The sequence below is a fragment of the Lontra canadensis genome, unplaced genomic scaffold, assembly GCF_010015895.1.
Source record: "Lontra canadensis isolate GAN:19392208 unplaced genomic scaffold, GSC_riverotter_1.0 scaffold146, whole genome shotgun sequence".
NCBI classification, from domain to species: Eukaryota; Metazoa; Chordata; class Mammalia; order Carnivora; family Mustelidae; genus Lontra; species Lontra canadensis.
This window is the reverse complement of record NW_022631140.1, coordinates 536,323-562,337: the sequence shown is the minus strand read 5'-3', so window position 1 is coordinate 562,337 and position 26,015 is coordinate 536,323. Positions and strand designations below refer to the sequence as shown.

At 40.5% G+C, this 26,015-nt stretch overlaps 1 protein-coding gene across 8 annotated transcripts in view; it reads right to left on the bottom strand.

Moving 5' to 3' along the window:
• LOC116858989 (dynein heavy chain 3, axonemal) overlaps positions 1-26,015 on the bottom strand; it is a 155,363-nt gene that overhangs the window by 34,025 nt on the left and 95,323 nt on the right. For all 8 annotated transcript variants that reach the window (XR_004381058.1, XM_032843952.1, XM_032843948.1 and 5 more), the window contains 9 exons: positions 17,258-17,361; positions 14,322-14,616; positions 12,346-12,525; positions 7,350-7,473; positions 6,669-6,825; positions 6,284-6,427; positions 4,682-5,348; positions 2,542-2,707; positions 625-841 (listed from right to left, as the gene is read on the bottom strand). Coding sequence is in view for 7 of the 8 variants with exons in the window: in XM_032843952.1 (XP_032699843.1) it covers positions 625-841; positions 2,542-2,707; positions 4,682-5,348; positions 6,284-6,427; positions 6,669-6,825; positions 7,350-7,473; positions 12,346-12,525; positions 14,322-14,616; positions 17,258-17,361 (2,054 nt within the window). In the remaining variant the exon portion in view is untranslated. The remainder of the gene's footprint in view (positions 1-624; positions 842-2,541; positions 2,708-4,681; positions 5,349-6,283; positions 6,428-6,668; positions 6,826-7,349; positions 7,474-12,345; positions 12,526-14,321; positions 14,617-17,257; positions 17,362-26,015) is intronic.

The following is a 26,015-nucleotide window of genomic DNA, read 5'->3' as shown; positions in this document are numbered from 1 at the left end:
CCAATTGTCTGATACCCTCTAAAGCATTCCTGCTAAGTGGTTTTCCAACCTGTGTTTGAACACCTCTAATGGTGGAGAGCTCATTACCTTTCAGGAGAATTGTGCCATTTTTTTGGATCCAACAGCCCTGATTCTACCTTCTAAAGGCAGCTCAGATGCATATTTGAGAAGGGTTTCATAATCTTGCAACCACTGTCTCCAGCAAGCATTTGAGAGAGGCCCAGCATGCTGGCCTGGTTAGGAACACAGGTTCTGGAATTATGCAGAGCTGAGTTTCAGTTTTGGCGTGACCACTTGCACTGCCTACTCATGAAGCTGCATGTATGGTCTCGTCAAATCTTCTGGCCTCTCCGTATCGTGGTTTCTTTGTGTGGAAAACAGCCCCTTCATACAGAAGACGAAACTGAGGCCCAGGGAGTGAGATAACACACTCAGGGTTCATCCATGATGAATAAAATACCAAAATCTTAAAGGAAGACAGAATCTCTTAGGGCTGGGTTGAAGCTGAGGCAAGCAAAGTGAGCTCTGCAAGTCTAGGAGTAGATGCTGTCTTTATATAGTGACCTCACCGCATCCACCTAATCCTGGACCTCTCTGTCCCCATTCTGTTGCAGCAGTGCTCACCTGTGAAGATGCAAACTCCAGTTTCTGCAGACCTGTCAGGTAACGGTTCCTCATCATATCAACCTCATGCCTCTTGGTATTGAGGAGGGTCTTAAAGGTTAGGATCAATTCGAGGTAGGAGGTGGGGGTGACGTAGTTATGTCTGCCAAGTGTGTTGTAATAATCAAGTGACAGGTTCTTCACACTCTCCTGGAAATATTTGCACATGGAGATGACCCTACCGAGGACAAGAGGATGGTTAGGCAGGTGCTGTGTTCTCCAGATAGACCTAGCACAGCTGTGGCTATCCATGTGAGGATCTGAGAAGGTACACACTGACTATGGCCTGGTAGAGCCCCAAATCCTCAAAGACAGGTCAACAGAGCTGTGAGAAGTTTTGGAGATGTATATATCCTTACTAGAATGATTTTCAAGGGAGTAATTCCTACTTCTGATCACTTTGGTGATTCACCAGAGCTTAAGCAGGAACTCTTCATCTTTGGCAGTCTGATGAATGATGGTTTAAAATGCATAAAACAAAATACATTGGATTACAAAAGGAACCAATTATGTTGAAATTATTTTCAAAATATTTTAAAAACCAAATTTTTTATAGGCCAGGGATCAGCAAACTTTTTCTGGAAAAGGCCAAATAGTAAAATCAATCGTCCGCATGGTTGAATAATGGTAACTACTGAAGTCTGCTGTTGTGTTGGGGGGAAAAGTGGCATGGCTGTGTTCCAATAATACTTTATTTATAAAAACAGGCTGTGAATTGGACTGGGCCAGGAGATCATACTTTGCTGACCTCTACATTAAATGCTAAGACTGGGCAGCAGATCTAAAACCCACCACAACTTTGGAAATGATATACTGATGTATCTATAATGACTGAGTGAATTATTAAAAACACACACAATTGTGAGTCCTGTTGGTAATAAGTCCTGCTAATCCTACTGGGATTTACTATCTACATTCATTATTGAAAGAATTTCAATATGCCAGTTAGATGTCCTTGAAAATAAACATATAATTTTTCTCCATTCACATTAACTGATCCTCTAAATTCTGTTCACGAGCCTATGGACCCAAGTTAAGGGACTTCTGGCTGAGAGCATAAAGTGCAACGTTCTTAAAATGGAATTTATAGCCATCAATATTCTTTTTTTTAAAAAGATTTTATTTATTTATTTGACAGAGAGAGATCACAAGTAGTCAGAGAGGCAGGCAGAGAGAGAGGAGGAAGCAGGCTCCCTGCCGAGCACAGAGCCGGATGCGGGGCTCCATCCCAGGACCCTGGGATCATGACCTGAGGTGAAGGCAGAGGCTTAACCCACTGAGCCACCCAGGCTCCCCTATAGCTATCAATATTCTGACCTTTACCTACTTCTTCATTTTCCATTCATTCATTTAATAAACAGTAACTGAATTACTACGTCCAGGCACCTGCTAAACACTAAGGATATAGAATCAGACAAAGCAGATTACATGACCATTGGCTTCCTGGGGAGCCATGGGAAGGTCAACATTCCCATATTTTCCCTTACTCTAGGTAAAATTAAGTGCACTTTGGGGGCTGTTTTTGTATATCTGTACTTTACATACAAAAGACTAAGTTTTTTTTTTTACCCTCATCATAACCACTTTTCATCTCCTTGACAGCGATGTCACCCCTACTGAGAAGGTATGCTCTATAACTATTGAAATAGCTATATTATTAGAGCTAGGTTCTCATAGTTATGATAACAGTGCATCTCCAGGACAATTCTGAACAATGAAATTTCATTCTTTTTCAGCAAAGGTGTTTAAATAACTAACTAAATGTGATTTTCTATGCAGAAATTGAGAAATCTTAAAACAATAATAACAACACAGCCAACATCTGGATTTTCATTCTGGAATATTTGGTTAGGGTACTAAAATGCAGCTAACGCTTACTCTCTCCGAATATTGTCATCCAGCTCCACATCTTCCAGAAATTTGTTGGCTACCAACTCCAGGGCATCCGTGGGCCAGGACTGGAACCAATCAATTGTACAGCAATTGATCAGTGAAGGGAACATCCGCAGCCGGTTCCGGAAGGCGTCCCCAACTGGGCTCATGGCTGATGAAAAACAGACTTGGTTAGTTTCCTTCCTCCAAGGCAAAGAGCCAGGCAGTTCTTTCCAAGGATTCTGGTGGGTAAGGAGTTGGTTTCCTGTAGCTACTCCAGGGGTGTAATGGGAATAGTTATGATGAATGCCTGGGAAGCACAGGGGAATCATAGGGTATTTTCATTCAACTTTATGATGGGAATTCAGAATATTATAATAACCTTCTGAATGGTCTTCCAAGCCCATTTGTTCTCCTTTCCAGATATTTTGCATCCCTTAGCCAGCATGGCTTGTGCCCTTTGATCTTCTTGCTCTATTTGTGTTGACTCAGACATAAGGGAACCATGGATGCCCCATACTAGTTATTTATGGAAACTGAGTGGGGGCCATCGGCTTGTTTCTGACCCAATCTCCATCCAAGCACAAATTCTGGCTAAATTCCGTACATTTTTTATTTAGGCTCAATGTGGTAGGAGGAAGCATGATAGACAGGTGGAAATATGAGGAGGTCACTGTGGCTGAAGAAGAGAGAGAGAAGGGGAAGCTTGGTTTGAGAGGAGAGTGGAGAGAATAAAGGGGAAAGTATGGAAGGTAGCCTTATAAAACCATAGATTAGGAATTTTGGCATTTATCCTGATAGAAGGCATATTAAGTGTGTGTGTGTACATACAGCGATCAAATTTGCAATACATGAAAAAAAAAAACCATGAGTCAGTGGAACAAAAAGGTTTGGAATGGACAAGAGTAGACATAGAGAGAATAGTTAGAAGTTTGCAGAGGTGAGGCTGGGCAAGATGATGGCAATTTAGCTAATGCAAAGTGGGTGGAGATGGAGATAAATGGGTGGTTGTAAGAAAAAAGGAGGAGGTAAAAATTGACACAACATGGTTACATGAGAGAAAAGTATTAAATACAACCCCTAGGCTTTTTGGATAGATTGAGGTTGTCATTCAGAGTGAAGAACTTCAGATGTGAGCCACCAGGGTAATGCACTTAAAGGAAGGAGAAGGTTCAGAGGAGAATTGAGAGAATTGAGAAAAATATGTGGGGAGGGGCTAGGTGGGTGATAGGTATTAAGGAAGCCACTTGTGATGAGCACTGGGTGTTGTTCTACTCCAGAAACCAATATTGCATTGTATGTTAACTAAGTAAAATTTAAATTAAAAAAAAAAAAAAAAAAGGAAGGGCGCCTGGGTGACTCAGTCAGTCGTCCAACACTTTTTTTTAAAGATTTTATTTATTTATTTGACAGCAGAGATCATAAGTAGGCAGAAAGCAAGGAGGAAGCAGACTCCCTGCTGAGTAGAGAGGCTGATGCGGGGCTCAATCCCAGGACCCTGAGATCATGACCTGAGCTGAAGGCAGAAGCTTTAACCCACTGAACCACCCAGGTGCCCCAGTCGTCCAACTCTTGATTTTAGCTCAGGTTGGTGGTCAGACTGTGAGATCCTGTATTGGGCACAGTGTTCAGTGCAGAGTCTGCTTGAGATTTTCTCTCTCTTTCTCTCTCTGCCTGTTCCCCTGCCCTCTCCCCCTCTCCCTCTCTCTCTCTGAAATGGATAAATAAATCTTAAAAAAAAAAAAAGAATTGAGACAAGTGGAACAGTTTTAAAATAGCAGTTTAGGGCACCTGGGTGTCTCAGTTGGCTAAGTGACTGCTTTCGGCTTGGGTCATGATCCTTGAGTCCCAGGATCGAGTCCCACATCGAGCTCCCTGCTTGACACGGAGTCTACTTCTCCCACTGACCTCTCTCCTCTCAAGCTCTTTCTCTCTCATTCTCTCTCTCTCAAATAATAGAAAAATGGAATCTTTAAAAAAATTAATAAAATAAAATAGTGGTTTAGGAGAAGGTCATTTTCCACAGGAATTTAGGCACAAACCCCTGGGTGGTTGCCACGGCTAGATTAATCCTTGGACTACTGCAAGAGGACTGAGTTTAGGGCACTCCAGAGAAAAGAGGCAAACTGAGTTTGCTTCTTCTTACCAAGGACAATGTGAAGGTTCTTCTTCACCCTGTCAATAAAGAAGCTATACATAGAAAGAGGAGTGACTTCGATCTTCTCGCCTTCTGTCCTGGCTGCCATTTGCATTTTCTCTACAAGGTCAGCCTTCTCATCGGACGGGAAGATGTTGGGCACATCCCCTGTGTTCAGAAGCATGTTGATGTCCTCGATAAAGGATTCATCCTTGATTTGGTTATCAGCAAAGAGGAACACGGTACTCTTGTTGGCTACTCCAACCTGCAGCATGATCTTCTTCAGATCCTCCCGCCAGTCATGATTTGAGTAGTTCTTGGTAATCTCAATCTGGTATAGCTCGTATGAGTTCATGAATGTGGACAGTTTGCTGGCACTCTGTCGCCCACTGCCCCCGATGCCCACCAGGAGCAAGTGGCCTTTGTCCTGCTTCAGGACCCTGCAGATCCTGGAGATGTGCTCAATGGCAAACCTGAACATGACCAAAGACATGGGGGCCTTGCTGATGTTGTTGAACTCTTCCAGGTAGTACTCCATGACCACTGTGAGCTGTTTCAGGTCAGTGATCTCATCATAGATTTTGTGGTCACTCTGTGGCTTGAAATAATCTCCAAAGAAGAGGCTACGGATATTATCATCAACAATCTTTCCAGTGGGTGACAGGTGAATGAGGACCTGTGGGAAAGAGAAATCTCAGCCAGGCATTCCACCAGTGGCCCAATCAAGATGGCAGGTATAGAGGGAGGGAACAAGAGATATGCTTGTTTCCTCTTGAACATATTCTCCAAAGTGAGGGTTCATCAATAATTTTTTAATAACATTATATTTGGATCTGATGGGTATAAAGACTATGATTAAAGGGCATTAGAGAAAAAAGCATGAAAGTGAGAGTTGATCTGTTTGCCAAATTGTTAAAATGTTGGTGGTCAGACTGTGAGATCCCAGTGGATCATCCAAAAGGTAGGCATCAATTTTTTTATGTGCTTGCTTCTTCACCAAACAAAGGTACAGGTGCTACCCTTGGTCCCCACTCTGTGGCTAGAGTAGGAATGTTCTAGATGCTTTCTCTTCCTGATATTAGAACCTGGTAGTGCTTCTGCACTTAGCCTCTGGATGCAACATGAAACACCTGCAATATTTCTGTGGAGAAATCACAGCTTCTTAAAAACAGAGGTACAACTAGATGATATAAATGCATAGGCTTAAAACAACTTTTCTTACATCAAAACGGGAAAGAGAAAATATTTACAAATGGAAACCATGATACTCTTCTACTTGGGCTTTACCAGGGCCTCAAACTGTAAAAATTTCACAGTTCATTTCTCAACTCACAAATTAATTAACGTTAAAAGCATATTTTAAGTTAATTATAAACAATTACATCAGATCATAAACCACTTTGAATGGATACAAATGTATATGTTATCAGGGAAGTGAAACAAAGTTGGGCCAAGTATAATATCAAGTGACTAGATGACTCAATCCCCTTCCTGAGATTCAGAAAGCAGAGCTATGAGTCTCTACTAGCAAGCAAACTTGAAATCTGAGACTAACATAGACAAGTATTTGGGACCATTTCTTGGGCCAAATGCTCATAGGGTCTGGCTTACCTTCTCCATAGTCTGCTTGAAGCAATTGGATGTGGTTTCTTTCACCATGTTGAAGAAGACCTGTCTGTCCTCATAGTCAATCAGACGGTCATAGAATACCCGATAAACCTCATGGATCCACAGCCGGATAAATTTTTCCACATCCTGAAAATCCAGGGTTAATTATTTGTATGAATGGTAGGTGGTACCAGAGGTGATAGTTCTCTTTTTAAATCCTAGGGTTGACTGAGGTATATTAAAGAAGATAATGTTTATAAAATACTTAGCACAAGGCCTAGCAGAGATAAATGCTTAATAAAAGTTAGCTATTACTATTATGCTCTTTATTCCATGCAGCCAAGGATATTGCTGAGTGAACTTGATAACAGAAATGATAGTGTCTGACCTGCAGGTGAGTGTGCGGGCAGAGCAGTACCCCTTGGATAACTCGTGAAAAGTCCCGTAAGTTAAAGATGTAATGAGACTTGGAGGGGGTTGGCAAGAAGTTCTCCACTGCAGCTTTATAAATCGTCATAGTAGCTTGTACCAGCATCTTTCCATACCTTGGGAGGAAGGGAAAGGCAGATTCATCAAGGAGGAGCCAGAACTGAGGATAGGGGCCAATATTGTGGAAGACACAGAAACCTCTTTTTTTTTTTTAATTTAATTTTTTATTTATTTTTAAATTTTTAATTATTTATTTCTTTTCAGCGTAACAGAATTCATTGTTTATGCACCACACCCAGTGCTCCATGCAATATGTGCCCTCTGTAATACCCACCACCTGGCTCCCCCAACCTCCCACCTCCCGCCCCTTTGAAACCCTCAGATTGTTTTTCAGAGTCCATAGTCTCTCATGGTTCATCTCCCCTTCCAATTTCCCTCAAATCCCTTCTCTTCTCCATCTCCCCAGTGTCCTCCCTGTTATTTATTATGCTCCACAAATAAGTGAAACCATATGATAATTGACTCTCTCTGCTTGACTTATCTCACTCAGCATAATCTCTTCCAGTCCCGTCCATGTTGATTCAAAAGTTGGGTGGAGGCATAATACTCCATAGTGTATATGGACACAGAAACCTCTTACCTTAAGAACATCACGTCAAATCCTTTCCCAAAGTGCCAGTCAGCAATTGAACTGAAAATCTTGGTTAAAATGTCATCCTCAAAGGCGTTGATGGAAAGAATATTTAGATGGCGAGTGAATCGTCCTGGAAAACACACACACTCACACATACCTCCTGGGCCTTGGGATCCTGGGATATGAAAGAGTAAGTTTTCCTCTGCCTTATTGTTCTAGAGCTGTGATATCCAATATGGCAGCCTCTAATCACAGATGGCTATTTAAACCTAATTAATATTTTTTAAAAAAAATTTATTTATTTATTTGGCAGACCGAGATCTCAAGTAGGCAGAGAGGCAGGCAGAGAGAGGGGGAAACAGGCTCCCCGCTGAGCAGAGAACCCGATGTGGGGCTCGATCTCAGGACCCTGAGATCACGACCCGAGCCAAAGGCAGAGGCCCACTGAGCCACCCAGGCACCCTTCAACCTAATTAATATTAAATTAAAAAATAATTTCCTCAGTCTTACTAGCCATGTTTCAAGTGCACAAGAGTAACATGTGGCTAGTGCCTGGCTTTTGTATCGCATAATGCAAATGCAGAACATCTCCATGATTGCAGAAATCCTATTAACAGCACTAAACTAGTGTTCAAGATTGTTTTTTTTTTTTTAAAGATTTTATTTATTTATTTGAGAGACAGAGAGCACAGAGAAGCAGGCAGAGAGAGAGGAAGAAGCAGGCTCCCTGCTGAGCAGAGAGCCCGACACAGGGCTCGATCCCAGGACCCTGGGATCATGACCCGAGTCAAAGGCAGAGGCTTTAACCTACTGAGCCACCCAGGTGCCACCTTTTTTATTTTTATTTATTTGACACAGAGAGAGAGAGATCACAAGTAGGCAGAGAAGCAGGCAGAGAGAGTCGGGGATCAGGCTTCCCACTGAGCAGAGAGCCCGATGTGGGGCTCGATCCCAGGACCCTGAGATCATGACCTGGGCTGAAGGCAGAGGCTTAACCCACTGAGCCACCCAGGCGCCCCCAAGATTATTTTTAAAAGTGAAGGTAATATGTGATCATTATAAAATAGTCAATTCAGAAATATTTTTATAGAAAGTGAGCATCATCTTTGACTTAACCCCACATACCAAATCCATTCTTCCCACAATTAGCCACTATTAATTTGGTATCCTTACATATCTACCTATATCTGTATTTACCTACCTAATATTAGATATCTATATATTTATATTTATATATCTATGTATCAGCTTTATTGAGATATAATTCACATACTGTATGATTCACCCATTTAAAGTACACAATTCAATCATTTTTTAATATTTTAGTTGTGAAAACAGCATCATGATCAATTTTAGAACATTTTAATCACGTTAGAAAGAAATCTTGTACCCATTAGCAGTCACTTTCCATTTCGCTGGAGCCCTTGGCAACAGACAACCTATTTTCTATTTCTATAAATTTGTCTGCATATCTGTTTTTAAAAAGAATTTTATCACATAAAATAAAATGCATACTGAAAACCAGACAAAAAAAATATAAAGTTTAGTGAATCATAAGGTCAGCACCCTTATGTCTACCATCTAAGTAAAAAAATAAAGCTTCGCCAACCCTTCATAGATGTCCCTCCATATATTCCATCCCAATCATAGCCTTCTCTCTGTCTCTCTCCAAAGGTTACTATTATCCTGACTTTTATAATAATTTGCCGTCTTGCATTTCTTTATGTTTTCATCTCCCAAGTGTTCATTCCTGTGTGCCAGAGTTTAACCCTCCCAATTAAAAAAAAAAACTTGATATGTCTTTTAAGTCTCTTTTAATCTATAGGTTCCTCTTCCATCCCTTTCTTTCATCTTTTGTCTGATGAGTATCTGGGCTGTTTGATCAGTAGAGTTTCCACAGTTAGGATTTTGTTCATTGCATACTCATGGTACAGTTAATTCTGTTCCTTTGTCCTCCTGTGTATTTCATAGTAATTTGCAGCTGGATCTAGGGATTTGATCAGATTAAGATTCCATCTAGGGCCAGATGGTAGATGATAGTATATTCTTTCATTAGAGACATAATGATATCTCTCCTTTTGTGACGTTGGTAGCTATGGATGCTCAATGGCTAGATCCACTAATTCACTCATTAGTGTAAAATGGTGATATTCTGACTCTACCATCTCTTTTCATATATTAGTTGTAATATTTTTTTTTTAAAGATTTTATTTATTTATTTGACAGAGAGAGATCACAAGTAGGCAGAGAGGCAGGCAGAGAGAGGGAAGCAGGATCCCTGCCGAGCAGAGAACCCGATGCGGGACTCGATCCCAGGACCCTGAGATCATGACCTGAGCTGAAGGCAGCGGCTTAATCCACTGAGCCACCCAGGCGCCCCTAGTTGTAACATTTTATAGTTCAATCCTCTAGGATTTGCTTATACCATGGTACATTTCGTATAAGAAAATCCAGATAAATATTTGATTCTTTTCATTTATTTATCAGTTTTCAAGATAATAAATGGGTTCCTTACCATCCTCTGAAAATGAACAACTATCATTGTTATAATAGATTAATGGATTTAAGTATATTTTGATAAATTCCAATCCATTAAAATTGCAATCATTGTTGAAGCTCAAATTTTCCCATCTTTGGCCAGTGAGGGCCTCCTTATGTTGCCAACTGAGTCCTGTTGACATGACTGTTAAACCTTTAAAAGCTTTCTCATTATCTGGTATATCAAGAAGTTAGAAGCTCATTTTGTATATTTTCTGTCCTAGAGATGCAATCAGCCATTTCTCAAGAAGCTGTGGTTCCTTTTAGTAGGAAATTGGATTTCAAAACAATCTGGGTGCTAGGCATGTTCAGTGTTAATGAGTTGTTTATTATTTCCCAGACCTAGTACCTCATGAGTTACTACTGGTATTTCTAATTTAGGAATACGGGGCTTTCACTTAATTTCATTTCTATTACATCTTGATCTCCTTTCTTCCATACTGAGACTTCCTGTTCTCAAGGACACAAGGGTCAGTGGAAATAGAAAATTTCACAACTTGTTTGTATAATCCTACTTTACACAAAGATTTTAGAATAAGAATATAGTACCACTACCAATTATGAGAACTGAAAACAATTTAAAACTTTTTGTACTTGCTATCCTAATCTCCCCTCCATTTTCAACTGTTCTGTATCTACAAGACTGGGTCTCATAGCCTTTACATATTGTAATCTCTCCCAGGTAGTCTTAGTTCAGCAAATAACCGTATATTTAATGTTTACTACCAGTTGTTCTATTTCTTTTTTTCAAATAAATTTTGAATATTGAAATACTTTATTTTTAAATTAACATATAATGTATTATTTGCCCCAGGGGTACAGGTCTGCGCATCATTAGGCTTACACGTTTCACAAACTCACTATACCATGTACCCTCCCCAATGTCCATAACCCAGCCACCCTATCCCTACCCCCACACTCCCCAGCAACCCTCAGTTTATTTCATGAGATTAAGAGTCTCTTATGGTTTGTCTTCCTCCCGATCCCATCTTGTTTCATTTTTTCCCTCCCAACCCCCCACGACCCTCCACCCTGCCTCTCAAATTCCTCCTATCAGAGAGATCATATAATTGTCTTTCTCTGATTGACTTACTTCACTCAGCATAATACCCTCTAGTTCCATCCACGTCACTGCAAATGGCAAGATTTTGGTTTTTTTGATGGGCTGCATAGTGAAATACTTCATTCTTAAAATTTTTTTTCATTATGTTCAGTTAGCCAACATATAGTACTTCATAAGTTTTTGTTGTAGTGCTCAATGATTCATTAGTTGCACATAAAACTTATTTCTTTACAGTAATTTTGATCATGTGAAACCCATTTTCTAGTATGTTCCCAAAAAAAGGTTTGTAGACATAAATCTGACTTCTTGCATTCTGATAACAGTTTTCCTTTTATATCTGAAAGTCAGCTTTCCTGGCTATAAAATCCTTGATTCTCATTTCATTTCCTTCTGGCATAAAGCATTGTGGTTGAACAGTTTTAAGATGATCTAATTTTATTTCTCTTAAAAGTCATGTAGTCTTTTGTGCCTAGATGCCCAAAAGACTTTTTCCTTTCCTTTAAAGTCCAGCAGTTTTACTAGTACATGTCTTGGTAGTGATCATTTTTGAGTCTCTATTCTTAGGTACACAATGTACCAAATAAGATTATCCTGTTCATTTTCCGTATGAAAAATTTTATAGGTAAGAAAGCTAAATGTCAGAGGAGAGAGTGAGGTCAAAGAATCTTAAGCCTAGAAATGGTATTAAGATTCTTTATATATATATTTTTAAAAGATTAATTATTTATTTGACAGAAAGAGAGTGCGAGAGAGGGAACACAAGCAGGGGGAATGGGAGAGGGAGAAGCAGGCTTCCCGCTGAGCAGGGAGCCCCATGCGGGGCTCGATCCCAGGACGCTGGGATCATGACCTGAGCCAAAGGCAGATGCCCAATGACTGAGCCACCCAGGCACCCCTGTATTAATGTTCTTAAGCAAGGATGTATCTCAGAATTAAAATACAGATCCTACAAGAATCCAGTTGCACCTGAAGCAAATGCATTCCTGAACTGTTAGATGATAGGGGGAACTCTTATTTTTATTATTATTAGTAGTAGTATTAGTATTATTTTGTTTAGGCCACTTTGGGTTAGTTGTTCGATCTTTGGCAATCTGAAGAACTGTAAAAAAACACAACACATGAATCCATCACCCCACTGAACTTTCCTTTTCATATGGAGAGCTCCTCCAGGGCTGAGGGAAATACTCTCACATTCTCTTTTCAAGTCCATTTCACACAACTTTCAACATGAAGTCTTCAAATTCCACTCCCTGGAGCTAGCCCAAACCCTTCCAGCTACAGCCCAAATATACTTTTCTCCACCTTCCATCAGGACAGAGTGCCCTGTACCAACCCTCCATCCATGAAGGTGGTCTGGCTCTGCTGGATGATAAAGAGGAAACAACTTTCTCTTTCACGTACCAGTGATGTCGTTCCTTCCACCCCCAGGGGGCCCCATGGCTGTCACAAGCAGCATATCCACGATGTCCATCCTGCTTGTGTCCTTCTTGTCAAACCAGTAACCATGGTCGATCCATTGTCTCAAGAGCTCAATGGGGGGCTGGGCCCCGTACACCTCTTTGGCTGGCATGTTGAGGTCATCTGGGGAAAGAAGGCATGGCCACATATTTTAAGTCTTTGGGATTCCTTGTTCTCATAGGAGGCAATAGATAACTATTCCCTCCTAGGAGAGTCTGTGCCTACTTGCCCCATTCTCACTCTAGTCAGAGCTCAGCCAGTGGACATTCTGACCATATGAGAAGAGGATTTCCTAGGTTCTGCATTCTCCTGCCTCACTGAAATCTCTGCCCACTGTGACTTTAAGGATGCATGGATTGGCATCAACAAACAGGTATTTAATTTTTTTTTTATCATTCCATCGACCACAGTATATTGATTCTGTACTATGTGCTAGACATTTTGTTAATTTTGGGGGGATATGATGGTGAGGAAGACAATCATAATCCAAGCTGATAGGGTATATAATTTGATCACCAAGAAAAAATTGAACCCCAATGGGAGAAAGGTTTTGAGCTAGGGTTTTTGAGGAGCAAAATGAGAATGGCAAGGATAGTGACTTTCTCAATGGCAGAGTTTGATTTCCCCCAATAGCATATTGTGAACAGGTCACTGCACATAGAAGACACTAATAGATGGAAGCTCTCTTGATTTTTCTCTAATGAACACTGACTGAATGCCAAGTTTGTGTCAGATAAAATTTCAGGAGTTTTATACATATTATCTCATCTAATACTAATAACTTTATAAGGAAGGTAGTATTACCTTTACGTTAGAGGTGAGGAACTAAGGGTCATGGAAGTTAAATCATAATAGGCCTAGGGTTAGAAAGTGAGATTTGAACCTAGATCTATTTGGATGCAAAGCTTAAATTGTTTCTGAAAATACCATAGATATAGGAAGGGAGAACAGTTTGGAGGAAAGGGAAAAGGGGAGAAAAGAAAGGGAAAACAAAATAAAATTGGATCTCAGCCTTTAGGAAGCTAATGTTAGTGGGCAAGGATATAAATACACATAATACACTATCAATACATGAATTTTAAGGAAAGGACATGAGATAACTCAGAACAGTAGGGCATTATTTTTACTAAATGACAAACCTATGAGTTAGCAGTAAGACAGTGGAAAAATATGATGTGTTTGTCATAAAAAAAAAAAAACCTGGGTTTGGGTCATGGCTCCAGAATTTTCTAGGTGTTTGACAGAGAATTTAACCTTCTGGAGCCTCAATTAGCTGAATGGTAAAATGGTAATGATGGTTAACAACCTCATAGGGATGTTAGGCTCAAACGAAATAAATGAGGAAGTATTTTGTAAACAGGTAAAATCCTGGGGAAACTCAATGTGCTTATTTCACAAATAATTATTTATCAATTATTAAGTTTCTACATTTACTGGTAACCTTTATCTGACACAAATGGAATAAGGGGTTTATCACAAAATGAGTGTTGTTTCTGGAGATGCAAGAAGGTAAACATGCTTCTGGAATTAATTCTCACTACAAGGTAACCTTCCCTGATCCAAAGGCTCATTGTCACCTCAGGAGAATCTGGGAGCCTAACTGAGGTAAAAAGACCTGGACTATGTCTTACTTACTGAAAATGTGACATATAGTACTTGATCAACAAATACATGGTAATGAAAGAATGTAAAGACAAAATTAAAGATGAGAGAAAGGGAGGGAACTGGGGAGGGGAAAAGTGTGGGAGGAAGAAAGGAAGGGAAGAAGGATGGAGAAGAAAAGGAGAGGGAAGGAATACTAAATTACATTAACCAGAAATACATTATCCCTTAGAGTAGAAGGACTGTATGGTGGGAGATTCTGGTTTGCTGCAGCATAGAAGAATCTGGTTATGTTCATATTCAGGCTAATGCCTTACCCACAAATACCACTGCTTTCTTCCCTAGGGGAGGCCCAAACAGGCCTTTCCGCCGTCGATCCAGCTTGGACATGATGATATCCTGAGTCTGATTGGCTGAGGTTCGGGCAGAAAAATTGATGAAGTTGGGTAGGTAGGTGCTTTTGGGAAGGTGGAGAAGGAAATTGTTGGTAATGGCTGATTTGCCAGTGCCTGTGGGCCCCACGAACAGCACTGGAATTTCATGGTCCACATAGGTTTTCAAGAAGAAGGACTGTCTGGCTGTCTCCATTGTGGAGATGATGAGTTCTGAGACCTGTACCACAAAGACATGGGACAGTCTTGTTACTGGCCTAGGGAGGCTGGGTCTTGGCATTCAGCTCCATCCCTTACTATCTTTACTATTTTGAGTGAGTATTTAACCTCCCCAGGGGCTTCAGTTTCTTCATCTGTAATATAGGATAATAATGGTCACTGAGTTGTTTTGAGGATTAAATGAGATCATGCATGTCAAGATGGGCATTATTGGCTCTGTTTTGTAGATGAGGAAACTGAAGTCTATAGTTCTTCTGCAGTTTGCCCAAGTAATATAGCAAGTAAGTGGAAATGCAGGAACTGGAATTCCAGCTTGTCTAATCCCAAAGTCTATATTCTTTTTTTTTTTTTTAAGATTTTATTTATTTACTTGACAGACAGAGATCACAAGTAGGCAGAGAGGCAGGCAGAGAGAGGAAGGGAGGCAGGCTCCCTGCTGAGCAGAGAGCCCTATGCGGGGCTCGATCCCAGGACCCTGGGATCATGACCTGAGCTGAAGGCAGAGGCTTTAACCCACTGAGCCACCCAGGTGCCCCCAAAGTCTATATTCTTAGCCACCAAACTACCATAGCATAGACACCAATTTCACTAAGGACCAGTCTAAAGCTATTGCCCTCTGAGATCATTGCTCTGAATCAACTTGTCTGCCTCACCCCAGGCAAGGTCCACTTCTCATATGTCATCCTACTTCCTGGCTTGGGAGGGTGGGGTGTGATCCTCAGCCCCCATTCCCTGCACTTATTCTTGATCTGCTTTTTCCAACACTCAGATGCTTGGTTCTAGGAGCCATCCCCATTTAAACTTGTTTTCCAATATGGGGATTACGACACTTTTCCTGTTATTCAGACTCCAGATAGAATCTAAGGGCTTGGTCTTGGGCTCCTGGAATCCCTATTACTTTGAGAGGAATACCTTACCTTAATTTGGCTTCTCTGAACCTGAACCCTGTCATCAACCATTCGACGACATTTGGTTCCTCCATGGAAACAGAGGAAGGGAATGGAAGATGTCTATCATATGCTGACATCTCCTTATATGTCTAGGCTGGAAGGGGCCAGCATGGAGCCACTGTTTGCACAACTCCAGAAAGCATCATTCACACTGTGGTTTATGTAAATGATGCCCCTAAAGCAAAGCTAGACCATAATGTCAATGGTGCCAACTGAGTTTGTGCAACATGGAAGCTCTGTGTATCTGTGTATACTGGTAGAAAAAGGCTGGGCTTCTTTTGATAAGTAATTTGCTCAAAGGAAAAGGAATAGACAGAGCAGGAATTGATGTATAGATGAAGAGAATAGGTGTTGAGCTATGAAGGTTTTCCCTATATTATTCTTGGCAGTTTTGCCAGTAATCCTATGAGGCTGGAGAATTATTGGCTCACTTGTCCAAAGCCATGTAGCTGGTAAGGGGTTCTGAGTGCAGCATCAGGCACAAGGTGCTTATTTTGCTACCAAGATGAAGTTTAAAGCAAATTGGGTTTCAGAGATTTTTATTTTCAGAGACGAGAACACTTGTTTGGCAAGGGGAAAATTTTCAGCAGATCTTAAAATCTTCTCTGCATTGAACTCTCTTATTTGCATGAATTCAGCACAATTTCAAACCTCTGGAGTTCAGGTGACAAAGCTCTTTAAGGAGAATTAAAGTTTTGGACCTATGTGCTTGGGGCTTCTGCACAACACTCAGCCCCCAGAGTGGGTCCTGGATTCAGCACACATCCACCTCTGCTTATCAAACATTTTCAGGAGCAGCTGTGGTCCTGCCAGCTGTCTGACTTGATTGTCAATATCCCCACTTTTCCTTTCACTCTCCGCCACTCCATTTGGGGCCTCCATTTCTCCAATCACCCCCAGAAAAAGAAAGTATGTCCACAAGATACTACTAACAGAGGCAAATTTTCCACAGGGAAATGAGCAGGAGTTGTAGCTAACTCATCTGCTAACCAGAAAACCCATTAATCGGACCTGTTTCTCTAAGAATTCTCATCAAGGAAACCTTCTCTGGGAATTTTGAAGAAAACGATCTTTTTTGGCTGAGATTTCTGAGAGGTAAGACCAATGACCACCTGGCGTTGGCTGCTGACCACACGACAATGCTCATCATCAGAACAGCAACCAACACGGATCTGGCACATAATGCATGGCATGTGTTCACGTAGAATGCCTTCAATTCTCGCAAACACCCTTCAAGTATTTTTTCTACTGTGTCATTGAGTAAACTGAGGCAGAGAGCGTGAAGGTTGAGTAAGGAATCTGAGGCTCTCTAATTCTAAAGTCCATGCTTTTGAAGGCTGATCCAGCTCAAGTTTGAAACTTTTTCTAAAAGAAAGTTCTTATAGGGGCGCCTGGGTGGCTCAGTGGGTTAAAGCCTCTGCCCTCAGCTAAGGTCATGATCCCAGGGTCCTGGGATCGAGCCCCGCATTGGGCTCTCTGCTCAGCGGGGAGCCTGCTTCCTCCTCTCTCTCTGCCTGCCTCTCTGCCTGCTTGTGATCTCTGTCTGTCCAATAAATAAATAAAATGAAAAAAAAAGAAAGTTCTTATAAACGCTAATAGAGAACTGACATCCATTACTCCACCTTGGAGAAAATTCAGGCAATTTTAGAAACCAAAGCTCCATGGCAAATCCACCCCCCGCCTTCTTTTTACCTTTGCATTAGCTGGGATATGTTCCTCCTCTTTGGTGATATAGTCTGTCCATGTGTACCAATGTCCATTACCTTGCTTGAGGAAATAAAAATCATAGATGCTTCCTGGATTAAAAGACATAGAACAGGTCATGAGCACGCCAAGGGTTTACATTTCGTACTTCAGGTATTTTGCCACCTCAGCTAGAGGCATCTGAATATGTGTAACTACCAATACTGACAGAGCTGTGGAGGAACTTACACATTAATGATAACTGTATAAACTGGAAAAATAGCATTTAAAGAGTAGTAACTTTATTGTATAAAACATGATAGGTACTAATTGCACAAATAATTATTTTAATAACGTAAAACAGGAAGTATTGAAAAGAACAATAAAAGAAGGCAATAGGGGCACCTGGGTGGCTCAGTGGTTTGAGCCTCTGCCTTCGGCTCAGGTCATGATCCCAGGGTCCTGGGATCGAGCCCCGCATTGGGCTCTCTGCTCAGCGGGGAGCCTGTTTCCCTTCCTCTCTCTCTGCCTGCTTGCGATCTCTCTCTGTCAAATAACTAAATAAAAATCTTTTTTTTTTTTTAATTTATTTATTTGACAGAGAGAGACCACAAGCAGGCAGAGAGAGAGGAGGAAGCAGGCTCCCCGCCGAGCAGAGAGCCAGATGCGGGGCTCGATCCCAGGACCCTGAGATCATGACCCGAGCCGAAGGCAGTGGCTTAACCCACTGAGCCACCCAGGCACCCCTAAATAAAAATCTTTAAAAAAAAAAAAGGCAATAAATCAAATCTCACACCCAAACATAAATTTTTTAAAAAATTTTATTTATTTGACAGAGAGAGAGGGATCACGAGTAGGCAGAGAGGCAGGCAGAGAGAGGGGGAAGCAGGCTCCCTGCTGAGCAGAGAGCCCGATGCGGGGCTCAATCCCAGGACCCTAGTATCATGACCTGAACCAAAGGCAGAGGCTTAACCCACTGAGCCACCCAGGTACCCCCCAAAATAACTTTTGATGGCAATCCTTCTGGCTTTCTTTTTTTTTTTAAATTTAAAGATTTTATTTATTTATTTGACAGAGAGAAAGAGAGAGATCGTAAGTTAGCAGACAGGCAGGCAAAGAGAGAGAGGAGGAAGCAGCCTCCCTGCTGAGCAGAGAGCCCGATTCGGGGCTCGATCCCAGGACCCTGGGATCATGACCTGAGCCGAAGGCAGAGGCTTAACCCACTGAGCCACCCAGGTGCCCCTCTGGCTTTCTTTTTAGGCACACAAACACATTGAACACGGAAGGACAGATGGAAGTAAGGATTTGGTAAGGATAGGATCACATATATTATATACTTACATATCACATATCAAAATTATTATATATGATATATATTATACTATTAAAAAAATAAAGATGTTAAATTTCATTACATTTAACTCTAGCAGAAGAAAAGGAGAGTAAAAACTGAAGTAAAACCGAAGGACCTACCGAACTTCAGATAAATCATGATTTACTACAAGAGATATTAGTTCCTAAAAGATGATCTTGGAAAAAAATATTGAGGTATGATTGACATATAATAGTTTCAGATAATGATTTGATATTTGTATATTCTGTGAAATGATCACATTTGCTAATATTCGTCTCCACATACACTTACAAATTTTTTTTTCTTGTGATGAGAACTTTTAAGATCTATTCTCTTAGCAAGACACTTAAAAAAAATCTTTATTCAACTTTTAACCATCACCAACAGGCACTAACAAACTTTTTTTTTTTTTTAAAGATTTTATTTATTTATTTGACAGAGAGAGATCACAAGTAGGCAGAGAGGCAGGCAGAGAGAGAGGAAGGGAAGCAGGCTCCCTGCTGAGCAGAGAGCCCGATGCGGGACTCGATCCCAGGACCCTGAGATCATGACCGGAGCCGAAGGCAGCGGCTTAACCCACTGAGCCACCCAGGCGCCCCAAACTTTTTTTTTTTTAAGAAAAATAATCTTTGGGGGCCTCTGGATGGCTCAGTGGGTTAGGTGTCTGACTCTTGATTTGGGCTCAGGTCATGACCTCAGGTTCTTGAGATGAAGCCCCATGTCAGGCTCGGTGTTGAGCGTGGGAGAATGCTTAGGATTCTTGCTCTCCCTCTGTCCCTCCCCCAACTTGTGCATGCATGTGTGCGTGCTCTTTCTCTCTCTCAGAAAAAAAAAATCTCCACACCCAACATGGGGCTTGAACTCATGCCTCCCCGATTGAGAGTTGCATGCTCTACTAACTGAGCCGACCAGGAGCCGCATGATGCTTCTTAAAGAATAATTTTAAGTATAATGGAATTAAAGTTATTATGCTTTTAAAAAATCATTTAGTCCAACTCTATGATTGTATTTTAACTTATCATGCAAAAAATTTACTTTAAAGACATGAAAGTGAGGAGAACAGTATAATAAACTGCCATGTACCCATTATCTGGCTTCAATAATAGCATTTTGCTATTCTTGTCTCATCCATGTTCCCACCATCAACCACCACCATATTCATTTACCTCCCTCCCTCTCCCTCTCTTGCTTCCTCTCCCCCTCCCTTTCCTTTTCTTTCTTCTTTGTCTGGAGTATTTTGAAGCAAATCCTGACATTACATTTCATTTGTAAATTCAAGTGACTCAACATTAGATCAATTTCATTGATTCGGTTATAAGCTATGAGGTGATTAACTCACTCTTCCTTCCATCTCCCCTCCTCTGGTGCCTTTTGTTGTGGAGGAGAACCATAATTCTCCCATTCCTTATTCTGAGGTCTCTATTTCAATAGAGTCAATGCAGAAATTTATGGCTTCTACCACAGACCATTCAACAATTCTTTATTTTGACTGATTGTTTAGTTGGCTGATTTCTTTTCTTTTTTTTTTTTTTTTCCAAGAAGGGACTGATAGGTGCTTCATTCTCTAAGTTCTTGCAAGTTTGGTAGTATCGGTCAGCTGATTTTGTTTTTGAACAGTGACTTGGCTGAGAGTGAATTCTCATTTCACATTTTCTTTTCCTCTAACTTCTGACTGTTCTCTTATGTTTCCCTGTACACGAAGTTGCTGTGTAGACATGTGAGATCCATCAGATCCTCCCCCTTCACTGACTTTTTTTTATCACCTCATCTATAAGCTTTGAAAAGACAGTTTTATTGAAATTAAAAGTCACTCATATCAATGATTTACTAAAAAATATATGTATATGTGATGTACTAATATGCATAGTTGTGCAGCCATTACTATAACCAATTTTAAGTCATTTCATTATATGGAAAAGATACCCTATATCTTTTAGCTGTTATCCCTCATCTCCCCCTCCAATTCCAGCACTAGGCAACCACTGATCTACAGTCTCTATAGATTTGTCTATTCTGGAAATTTCATGTAAATGAAATCATATAATATATGTTATTTTGTGACTACCTTCTTTTACTCCATGTTCAATCTATCAATCGATCTACCTATTTGTTTTTAAAATTTTTTTTTACTTTTTCTTTTTTTTTTTTTAAATATTTTATTTATTTATTTGACAGCCAGAGATCACAAGTAGGCAGAGAGGCAGGCAGAGAGAGAGAGGAGGAAGCAGGCTCCCCGTGGAACAGAGAGCCCGATGCGGGACTCGATCCCAGGGCCCTGAGATCATGACCTGAGCCGAAGGCAGAGGCTTAACCCACTGAGCCACCCAGGCGCCCCTTTACTTTATTTTTCTAATTGATTAACACATTCACTTATTTCAGGAAGTAAGGTTGAAAGTATCTTTGTGACCAATATTAGGGGACTCAGCAAACACAAAGCCCCAATATTTACTTACACTGTCTCAATGTCAAACCTGCTTTTTTTTTTTAAGAGTAGACTCCATTCCCAGTGTGGAACCCAATGTGGGACTTGAACTCACAACCCTGAGAGCCAGACCTGAGCTGAGATCAAGAATCAGACACTTAACCGACTGAGCAACCCAGGCATCCCTCATAATGATATTTTTAAGGTTCGTTCTAAAAATGTTGTAGCATGTATTATTATTACTTCACTTCTTTATATTGTTAAAAAATATTCCATTGTATGGATATACTCTATTTTATTCATTCATTCAACTGTTGATGGAAATTTGGATTATACTTTTTGACCATTATGAATAATGCTGCTATGAACATTCATGTACAAGTTTTTGTGTGGACAAATGTTTTTGTTTTTCTTGGGCATATACCTAGGAGTGGAACTGCTGGGTCATACAGTAGCTCTGTTTAAGTTTTGAGGAATTATCAAATATTGCTTTCCAACACTGCTGTACTATTATATTTCCCTTACATATGTGAGAGTTCCAATTTTCCCATGTTCACACCAACACTTGTTGTTTTTCATGTTTTTCTATTATTCTCAGGCTGGCTGAGAAGTGGTATTTCACTGTGTTATTGATTTGCATTTCCCAATGGCATTTCTCTATGAAGCAGGGGCTTCATGTCCAAGGGTTTCTCTTAGACATTGTTTGCATCAACAGGCACCACTGTAATCCACTTCTCTCCACAGTGGTGATGACCAGTGAGAACTCTCAAGATTTTGTCAACTCACCACCATTCCTCCCAACATCGCTCTTAGAACAGTGTGGTGTGGTGGGTTCTGGTTTGGGAAATGCAGCATACCAGATCTTATGTTTCTCTTCTTGTCCACTACTTTTCAATGTTTAGAGAATCAGGATGTTTATAGAATTAATCATTTTCCCTAGCTGTTGCAGGGAAATGTTTAGGCTTTATTGTGTTGTTGTTGATTTTGTTAATTTCATTAGGTATTAAAGGAGGGAGCTTTGTTATCCTACATCACTCTGCAGCTTTACCTAGAAGTTAATCTGGCATAACACTTTTAGAAAGCAATCTGGCATTATGCTTACAGAGCTACAAAAATGTTCTGTAGTCTAAGTCAGAAATCCCACTTCTGGGAATTTATCATAAGGAAATAATTCACAATGAAAATAATCTCTATACATGAGTATGCAGCACCATCTGTGATAGCAAAAAATTTGGAAATAATTTACATGTCTCACATTAGGAGACCAGTCAAAATTATGTCTTATGAGATGAATGGATTATTTTGTAAAAACTAAGTATTAACATAAAAAATGCTTTTAAGAAACAATGACAGATCAGGGCACCTGGGTGGCTCAGTCAGTTAGCATCTGCCTTCAGCTCAGGTCATGATCTCAGGGTCCTGAGATGGAGCCCCACTTTGGGCTCCCTGCTCAGAGGGGAGTCTGCTTCTCCCTCTCCCTGTGTACCTCCCCTCCCTTGACTAGTGGTCTCTCCCTCTCTCTCAAAGACGATCTTAAACACAAAAGAATGACAGATGAAAATAGAATAAAAATATGCCATTATGGTAACTAGAGAGCTGAAATCAGGTGGGCAAGACAGAGAAAATCTTTTGAAAACTGAAACACTTGTAACAGGGTAATATGGACAATGATACTTTTTGGTCATTTTTACTTATTGGAATTGATTTTTTTTTAAGAATTAAAAAAGGAGACTCTAAAAGCATGAATCAGAAAAGTATTTGTCTCTCTTCCTTGGCTGATAGGATTTAGCTAGAGCTAGTTTGTGGCTTGATACAGGAACATTAAGGCCAAACAGAAAAAGTTCAACTGAGTAAAATTAGATTTACTGGCTATGTGACCTTGACTAAAGTTACCATTTGTATACCTATAATATGGGCCTGATTTCATGTCAAGGTCAGAAAATCACTGTAGAGGGTATCACTGAGATACACATGTCAAACATGCAGCATAGATGAGCACAGATAGGCACTGAGACGATTTAGCTCTAGGTCTCTGGTTCACTCTGTACTGTGATTTTTAACCCAAACTCTGGTGCAGCTATGAGGGCAGAAAGGAGAGAAGAGTAGTAATAGTAGAAATCCAGGTAATTCTACTCCCTCTGACCATGCCCTGTTTCACTCTGTGTTCCTCTGTGGCACTTGAGAGAGTAAGGTAAATTTTCAACAATTAAGTAAGTTTTCTTTCTTTCTTTCTTTCTTTCTTTCTTTCTTTCTTTCTTTCTTTCAAGATTTTATTTATTTGACAGAGATCACAAGTAGGCAGAGAGGCAGGCAGAGAGAGAGGGGGAAGCAGGCTCTCTGCTGAGCAGAGACCCTGATGCGGGGCTCAATCCCTGAGATCATGACCAGAGCCAAAGGCAGAGGCTTTAACCCACTGAGCCACCCGGGCGCCCCTGATGTAAGTTTTCAAAGGGCACACAGTGAATGGGTGAATAAAGGGACAGTTAGCACTTTTTTGGACAAATAAATCTCTGGGCTGACAAACAAGGATCCATGTCAGATTACATGAACCCGACCTTGAGAGACTCCTCAAAAGCCTGTTTGCTTTCCTTCATATATGCTCCCCAATGTAGTTCCACCAGCATTTGTCTCAGAAGTCCACTTATCCCACATCTCCAGAGCATGAAAAACCTAGAACACAATGTCCTGTAAGGTCAGGGGAGGCCTCCCTGGAGCTCTTATCAGGAGAATTTTAACCCGTGTCCTTGAGGAAAGGCTAGAAAGGCATTATAAGCTTTTTAAGGTGGTAATAAAGTACACTCAGAGTCAGATATACGAGGTCTCTTACTCCATGATTTCATACATATGAAATACCTGAAAAAAGCAAATATACAGAGAGCAGGTGAGTGGTTGCCTGAGGCTAAAAAAATGGGAACAAGGATGAATTGAAAATGGGCCTGAAGGATCTTACCAGGGTGATGAAAATGTTCTGAAATTGGATTATGGTGACAGTTGCACAACTATGCAAATTTACTAAAAAACCACTGATTTGTACACTTACATGGGATAATTTTATGGTATGTAAATTATACCTCAATAAAGTTGTTATATATAGAAAAGGCATACTTAGTACTTGAAACATGTCTTTTGATTCAAATGGGTTCTGGCCAGGAGCTTTGAAATTTCAAACTAAAATACTTATTAAGGCACAAGAGAAAGAAGTGGAATGATGTCATTGGGGGAAAAAAAAAAACCCTGAAAAAAAAAATCCAAGCAGAATTTACAGCTGGAATGGGAAATCTTACCCCAAAATAGTGCATGAGAAAGGGCAACGGAGGCCACTGAGATGAACAGAGTCAGGTTACAACCCACACAGAAAACTGGGTAGCTGTTCCATTGCCCTGCCAGGTATTAATCTGGGAGGACTGTCTCATTTTCTCCTCACCAGGCCATCTTTCTCTAGCTGTAAGGGGCAGCAGGGTCCTAGTCCATAATGAGTAAGGAGGAGTCAGGCAGAGCACCTTAGATTCAGTGAGATATGGCCTTCCAGAGTAAAGAGTCACAGATGGCCCTCTGTTGAGGAACTTCCCTTTTCTAGAATGTTCACAGATGAAACAAATAGAAAAGGCTGCCTCCAACAGATGGCATTAGTTGATCATGCGTGGACATTGGATGTTGGCCATTCGATTGTTCCTTACTCTACAGCAGAGTTTACAGCATCTGGGGTTATTTTAAAAGTGTTATAAGAGGGCACCTGGGTCGTGCAGTTGGTTAAGCATCTGACTCTTGGTTTTGGCTCAGAGTCATGAAATGGAGCCCTGTGTTGGTTTCCACGCTCAGAAGGGAGTCTGCTTAAGACTCTCTCTCCCTCTCCATACCCCATCCCTGTGCTCATGCATGCTCTCTCTCCCTTTCTCCCTAAAATAAATGAATAAATCTCTCTAAAAAATAAAAGTGCTATATGAATATTATTTACCCTAATCACGTCCAAAAGCTGTGAGAATTTGGAAAGCTAGCAGAAAGAGAGATGTATGTTTACCATATTGAAAAATGAAGCTTAACTTTCTGTGGAAAATTTGCATTGATCACTTGCAAGGTGTCACTGTAGTCTTATGAATGGCCTTTTTAGAACCAAACTTGCTTAATTTTAAGTAAAGTAGTTGCTGCAAAAGAAGGTAAATGAAGAAGCCAATTTGTAGTACACGTGGAAATTACGTTTTTCTTATATCAGTTGAGTAGGATGTGGAGTGAGGAGCAAGGCCATAACAATAGACAGATATTACAGGGCAAAGTTACCTAGAAACTGAGTGGGAACTGGACACATCATGAGCCCCCTAGCTTCAGAAAGAATGGAAAGATGTTGTCACAAAGTGGGCCAAGAATGGGGTCAAGTTTACTTTGTGCACCATCTTTATGGACACAAAGCATGAACAGATTGATCTGGAAGGATGAGGAAAGTATAAAATAACTGTGAAAAAAAAATGCTGCAATGTAAAGGAATATAATATGGAGATTATACCTGAAGAGTATACCTCTGAACCTTGCTTAATGTAAGACTCAAAACCAAATTTCAGGAAACTGTTTGGAGTCCTAAATAGAGTACAAAAAGACACCATTAAAAAAAATTAAACAGCAAAAAAAAAATAATAATAATAAAGCTATAAGGAGCCTAAGATAAAAATGCAAGATGAGATTTAAAAAAGGAAGATGGATGAGCTAATAGATGAGAATGGCGATGACAATGATGAGAAGACAGCAACAGAAATTGCGAATATTTAACTTTCTGTATGTCATGCTTTTATTCTAAATGTATTTACATGTGTTAACTCATTTAGATTTTAAAGTTTATTCTATTCATTTATTTGAGAGATAGAGAGAGAGTGAGCATGAATAGGGGAAGGACAGAGGGAGAGGATCTCAAAGAGATTCCACACTGAGTGTGGAGCCCAATGTGGGGTCCAATCTCAACCCCAAGATCATGACTGAGTCAAAATCAAGAGTCGGGGGGGCGC